The following is a 6,992-nucleotide window of genomic DNA, read 5'->3' on the forward strand; positions in this document are numbered from 1 at the left end:
TATAGTTTTATCAGCCCGTTAACAAAATGCTGAAGACTTCTACTTTGTGACACTTAGACTCAAAGCGAATGTATAAGAGAGCTGTCAGTCAGGGGCGATTCAAGAGCCACCCTGTTGACTCATTTTCCAATTTCCTTTTTATTTGATCCTTTAGTGGCACATCACGTTGCAGTCCGGAGAACATGGAAAAGTCATGTGCCAGGCCGCCCTTGTGGTTCACTGGCTCGACCGCAGAAACATATTTGTATTCCTCTGGCTATAGTTTTTCTACCACAGTTTAGTTTCACATCACACCATAACAAATGGATAAGGCACATATTGGTTTCACGTTAGGGATTGAATAAAATATACGGATTGGAAATTGGCCCCCATCTTTGCAACGTATTGTAATAGTCATTGTTATTTGAAAATAGTAATATGATGATAGTTCATAGCTTAAAAAATGGTTTTGATTTTTCTTTAATGGGTTTAGACTTCTTTTTGTAGGCTTATTGTTACGTCGCATACAATTAAAATGTTATTATTTGCCGCGCAATGACAATGCCAGTCGAAGGAAGCTAAGCATTTCCATGCTCTTGGTAATGACCTCACAGACGGGTCTCCCCAGCCAGTAGAATGTCTGGGCCAGGTTCATGGGGCATGGCGGTGGTCTGTTCCTTGCTAGGATGTCTGGTCTGGTCAGACCACTGGCTCAAAGCAGACCGCATATGCGCGCGCCGCTGTCTCGGTGACAGCTCCTCATTTGTTTTGATTGCAGGCCCGGCGCTGGAAAACCAGGGTTTGAGAATTAACCTCGCTTTAGATTGCTATTTATTGGACTAGTTCATGTAAATATTGAATCTACTGTATTACAATTTCGAAAAGTTTGATTTTGGAACATCTTGGTGGGTCTTTAACCCATACTAATGTGAGCAAAAAGAGAAAGTAATAGCGTTGGAGCGTGATGACTCCCACCTGATTCACAAAGCCGTTATGTTTGTATCATAGCTTCTTTGTTATCGGTTAATTAGTCCTCGCACACATCATGGCTACTGAACGTATTAAAACAACCTTTTATGTAAAATATATTTGATAACACGGAGTCGTGTCATTTCACGATATGAATCGAGTAGAATTTTCAAATCTGTTTATGGCTTACATAAAGATAAGTTAAACACCCAATGTGGGAATCAAATGGTGAAATACCAACTTATTTGATCACATAGATTCTCGGAATGTGAATTAGATCAAACATATAGAATAATCTTAAAATACCTCGCCAAATGGGAGGATAATGAATAGTTCCTTATCGTTTTAGAACAAAGCCTATGGGATTGCTTTAAGCTGTAGCACATATAATTGTTAGTCAACGAGTTGATAAAAAAAGCACACACTAATTTCAATATCGCAATAATAGATTGACCTTTCACAACAAACCGGTAGGCTACAACGCCATCAATCTGTATCTATGTCTGACGAATTAAGACTGGGGATGTCGTTTTAGCTTAATCAAGTTAATTAAGGAAGACATAAGTCGTCTACTTTTTAAAGTAGGGGCCGTTAGACAATCCTAACATTTTGATTTTGGAACTGTTAATCTGCTGAGACTATCCGAACACCCTGATGTAGCCTATTAATGCGTTTTAAGATTAATTTTGAGTCCCGTTACGGCATCGCAAGGTAAGCGAAATCTGGGTAGGCGACCAATTGCGTAACATAAAGCTACAAATAATATCGGTTGTCTCTCGTTTTAGCTGACGTCTGATAGGGTACGACAGTTTATTTAACTATTCTCAAAGTCCCTCATCCATCCAGAATATTCAAATAATAGGCATACAAAGAAAGAACTGGTCTGACTTGATAATTAATATGTCTACGTTTGTTATTAGGCCTACTGTTTAATGGATAATGTGAACCCTACACGCGATCTAGCTTTAATATCGAATAGGCCTACTCAATGGTAGTATTTTAGCTGTGGCTGAGGGCTGAGGCACTGTTTGCTTTTATTAATATTACTATGACGTGATAATAGGTAAGAATACCTACAGAAAATGTTTTCCTGAATTCTATATGAGTGCATCACAATAATAGTATTATGACGCGATAATCGGCAAGAATGCCTATGGAAAAATGCTTGAATTCTATATGAATTAATCATTGCGCACTTTATTTTTGGTCCATTTGTAGTCTGAAACTAACTTTAACATTTGACTACTTGCATCATTTAATTTAGGCCTATCTGTGATACACCGCTGAAGTTCACAAACTACAACCAATTGACCATATTTGTCTTGCGTTATACTGCAGCGGAGAAAATATTCTGTATAGGTTTGTGTATTTTCTCCCGACGCAATATAATTGGAAAGAGAGCCCCTGGCCGTAAACACCACCAAGCAGACAAGCCAACGACACGTCTATCCTTCTTCTGAGAGATCACATCATTTTTCACAAGTCTTCGCTAAACCTCTCCAAAACACGAGATTGGCTTGCAAATGCAACATTCCGGTTACTTTTCCAATGTGAGACACATGATGCCTAAAACGGTTTCCTTAGACACAAAGAGAATAAAACGTTTGCGAAAACAAAATGATAGTAAAACTTTATACCCTCCAAAGCTTTCATTCGGTCAGGAATTCTCACCCCTCCTCTGCCCTTTTCAAGAACAGACCGGTCCTTCAAAGACTGAATAACCCAACAGACTCGTCCGCTAGACATCAACTTTCAACTTGACCTTGGCCTCTAGCCGCGTCTACCCAGTAGGCTATGTGAAAACCAACTGCGCCAAACTTGATAGCTATTTTCTGTCTTTGCATATTGTAAAGCGAGGGGTATGGTATTTGCTGTGCACACTGACGTTATATCCGAATTCTCACTAATGTATTGAATGCTCGAACCTGTGTCCATCACTCTCACTTGAGTGATAAGAAAACGGGGCGTTTTGATTGAATCACCCATGGATTTGAGCCAATGTATCTTTAGTTGCAAAATGAGACGGACGTTTTCCAAGTCTATATTTTGTTGTTGTTCTAAAGCCTTGTTAATTTTAATTCTCATCTGATTATTCTCTATCATATGCGTGTCGTCGGTTTTCCTCACAGTGGTTCGGTCTGTTCAGACACTGTTCGCATTAGTAGTTCATCTCCATCGTCTTTTAAGGGATGTTAGGAAACGTGTCCTTGGCGAACCATTCCTTATGCTATGTACTACTTACTAGTCTAATTATGTGAGCTGTATTAGGGTTTGAATGGATTATACTTTGTGGAATTAATACAGGCCCACAATCTTCAAAATAATCAGCAATGACATTGTGTCATAGACATGATTACACGTACTTCCTTTATGTGCGTAAAAGCAACGTGTATGGATGATTGTAAGTAGGTGAATCACCGCAGTCGTTTGAAACAGTCTGGACAACTAAGTTATTTTTATTTGGCTTTCCAATTATAAAAGAGGAACCTTTTCAAACAAATGTGTCCGTCACACAGTTAGGTTTGAAGTGTAACCTTTATATAGGAGTCATAGGAGAGGATATTTGTTGTTTGTTTTAGATTTACTCACGAAACCCTCTTGTTTTTGAGCGGCAAAAAGACAAGCCAAATCCCTTGATAGGTACGGTCATCTGACAACACCGCATTTTTCTACATTTAATGATCTGCACTGGGAGATGTTTATCGTGCTCTTTGCATATCACGTGGGCCCTTCTTGGCCAATGAAGGCGCGACCTTGGTTGCACCAGGGCACGTCAGAGTGGTTTACTCTCTCCGAATCAGTATCTCCTTTTTTCAGTCTCTGTGCTTTTTTAAAAAGAGCCAGACGCCTCAATGTTGGATGTCGTGCTATGACAACGTCACTGCTCCTCCGTCCTCGCTGGGTCGACCCGTCGGTAATGTTCCTCTACGACAACGTTTCCGATGAAGTGAGCAAGAACATGGACGCTAGCGGTGGTGGTTTTGCGGGAGGCAACTTTGCGGCGAACCAATGCAGAAACCTGATGGCGCACCCCGCGTCCCTCGCTCCGAGCACCGCGTACTCGTCAAGTGAGGTCCCCATCTCCGGTATGGGTGAGCAGGCCAAGCAGTGCAGCCCTTGCTCGGCTGCGCAAAGCTCCTCCAGCGCGTCCCTGCCCTATGGATACTTCGGTAGCGGCTACTACCCGTGCAGAATGTCGCACCACAGTAGCATAAAGTCGTGCGGCACGCAGCCCCCCTCTGCGTACGGGGAGAAGTACATGGACACGTCCGCCTCGGGCGATGACTTCACCTCGCGGGCCAAGGAGTTCGCCTTCTATCCGAGCTATGCGTCGGGGCCATACCAGCCCGTTCCCAGTTACCTGGACGTCCCCGTAGTTCCAACTATGAGCGGGCCAGCAGAACCCAGACACGAGCCCCTGCTGCCCATGGAGAGCTATCAGCCATGGGCTCTGACTACAAACGGGTGGAACGGACAAGTCTACTGCACCAAGGAGCAGCCTCAGCCCGGACACATGTGGAAATCCTCCATACCAGGTACAACACAAGGAGAGAGCCCTCAGGTTTTTACGCAATAAACCAGACAGTCTTTTCAGTGTGTTTTTATAGTTATATGTACGAAATATTTTGGCCTTCATGTATGCCTAATGTAACAACATTTTCGAAACGATGCATTTTTTGTAAAACTATCTTGTAGCATATGGCTAGGCTACTATTGTAACCTTCTTATACCATATCTATTTTGTTTTCCGTTTTGCTCCACCAGACGCAATGTCTCACATAGGAGGGGACGTGAGCTCCTTCAGACGTGGAAGAAAGAAGCGCGTGCCATACACCAAGGTGCAACTGAAGGAACTTGAGCGCGAGTACGCGGCCAATAAATTCATAACGAAGGACAAACGAAGGAGGATATCGGCCCAGACGAATCTATCCGAGCGACAGGTCACTATCTGGTTTCAGAACAGACGGGTAAAGGAGAAGAAGGTGGTCGTCAAAGTGAAGAGCATCAGCTAGTTCTGAACGATGGGAATTGAGTACACACACAAACACACACACATACACACACACACACACACACACAAACAAACACACACACTCAAAATGCTCTTCACGCTTTTTGGTTGGAACAGTTGACTCATTATATCCCACCTATCATGATTCACAAATGTAGGCCTACTTTGCCAAATGCGTTCCGGGACCTTTTTGGAACGAATATGCATAAAAACTCTGGACCTTCCACCTTTCCTCCATGATGTAAAATATTGTTCGCGGTGAATGGATCCCAAAGCAGGAAGGGGCGTGTAATTTTTGCGACTGGTATGCAGTACAGGAAAACAGACACCCTTCAGAGGTGTGTGTTTTAGTTTCTAATTTTATCTGCAACTTCACCGTATGGAGGGAAAAAAAACATTTGGAAATCCACTGAAGTGACGGCATTTAGGATTATAGCTTCCACGGTTAAATATTAATCCGTTCCATTTCCCCTTCAACACACCACTTATCATGTGCATCTTAATTTAAAGTTAAGCTTTTTCAAATGGTTCTCTTGCCCTCACTCATAACGAATCCATGGTGCATTCCCTCTTGTAATGCATAGATAATGGTCTGTGTGCCCATATGAACCATAGGTTTTATATTGTGTGTGTATTCATGTGGTTGTATAAGTAAACTATGCAGACAAAACTATAATATTTCAGGGCATCTGTGTGTCTCTGTAAAACATGTCGGTGTAGAAGGATTGACATGAAAATCCGTCCCAATAAAATATGGACATTGTTGAATCAATCATATATATCCACGACTTCTGTTTTGAGCATCCATCCAGTATATTACAGAGAAATGGTTCAGTTTTTGGCTATTCAAATGTGAAAGGATCAGTCATAAGTTGGTTGAAGTTATGCTTAGATTCAGAGGCAGTGTGAGAGGCTCGAGTAGGTCTGTTTACGGTGTGTAAGGAACATGTCTGACCGCGGTGATTTATGCGTCACTGCGGAAGGTCCTCGTTTAGCCATACTGGGTTACTCTGGGCTCTGTCGTTTTTTGTACGTTAATTCCATGTGTCGCCTGGTTGTGATGTTATTACGAAGAGTCTGAAGCTATCTATTGAGTGCATCAAAAATGTCTAATTCTGGAGAAAGATCAAATAATGGAAGTTGGTTTTGAGTGTATGTGCTGGACTATAATGCCAACATCGCCATCTACTGATGAAATTGTCTCAAGCGCTACAGTAGTTGACTGTAGCCAGACTGGCATATGAATATGTTCTACCCTACTTTGCCACATCAACTTGGCAATAATAATAATATAGTTACATTTATATGAGATCAATGTGGAAATATTTAGCAACAATACCTGGACAAACAGCCTATTCGAAGCGATACTTGCTCCAAATGTTCTCTATTTGTTTGTCCTGTTGTGTTTACTGTTACATGTGTAGATCTCAGTTGTGAATGTTCCGTTCATTTCGATTATTCGGATTATTTTACATGCTTTCACAGGCATTTTTGTCCATTTTCGCGTCATAATACTATTACTGTGATGCAATCATATAGAGAATGCAGGAAGCATTTCTTCGATAGGAATTCCTACTTATTATTACGTCAAAATAATAACAGTAAAAACGTCAATTCGATGCACTGTGTCTCAGCCACAGCTAAAATATCAGAATTTCAAAGGTGTTTCCATATAACCGCTTCAGCGTCACAGAGGTGAGCATTTTGGATTTTGAACATTAGTATGCCCCCCATTGGGTGCAGAAAACACCCACGCGCGGTTTAGGCTATTGTTGTTTTCGATTTCCGATTTTCTTGCACTAATCTGCAATAATATTTTCAATGATGTCATCAATGATCTCGTCATCCCAACGACAAAGTCTGTATGAAAATGTTTATCATTTCGGCATTTCTTAATCCCCTGTATGACTGATCATCTTTTGTTGTAACAGGTGAGCGTCTCGCGTTCATGTCTGCTGATAATATCCATATCACACCAAATCACAAAATGAGAAGCGATTTGAAATGCGGGATATTATTGCTGCAGGTCTAG

The 6,992-nt window shown here is 41.6% G+C and overlaps 1 protein-coding gene across 1 annotated transcript; it reads left to right on the top strand.

Moving 5' to 3' along the window:
* The first annotated feature begins 3,817 nt into the window (after positions 1 to 3,817).
* LOC120027463 (homeobox protein Hox-A13a-like) lies at positions 3,818 to 4,961 on the top strand. Its single transcript, XM_038972407.1, has 2 exons — positions 3,818 to 4,484; positions 4,714 to 4,961. The coding sequence occupies exons 1-2, from the start codon at positions 3,818 to 3,820 to the stop codon at positions 4,959 to 4,961; spliced, it is 915 nt and encodes a 304-aa protein (XP_038828335.1).
* The last annotated feature ends 2,031 nt before the right edge of the window (positions 4,962 to 6,992 follow it).

Source organism: Salvelinus namaycush, chromosome 32, assembly GCF_016432855.1.
Source record: "Salvelinus namaycush isolate Seneca chromosome 32, SaNama_1.0, whole genome shotgun sequence".
NCBI lineage: Eukaryota > Metazoa > Chordata > Actinopteri > Salmoniformes > Salmonidae > Salvelinus > Salvelinus namaycush.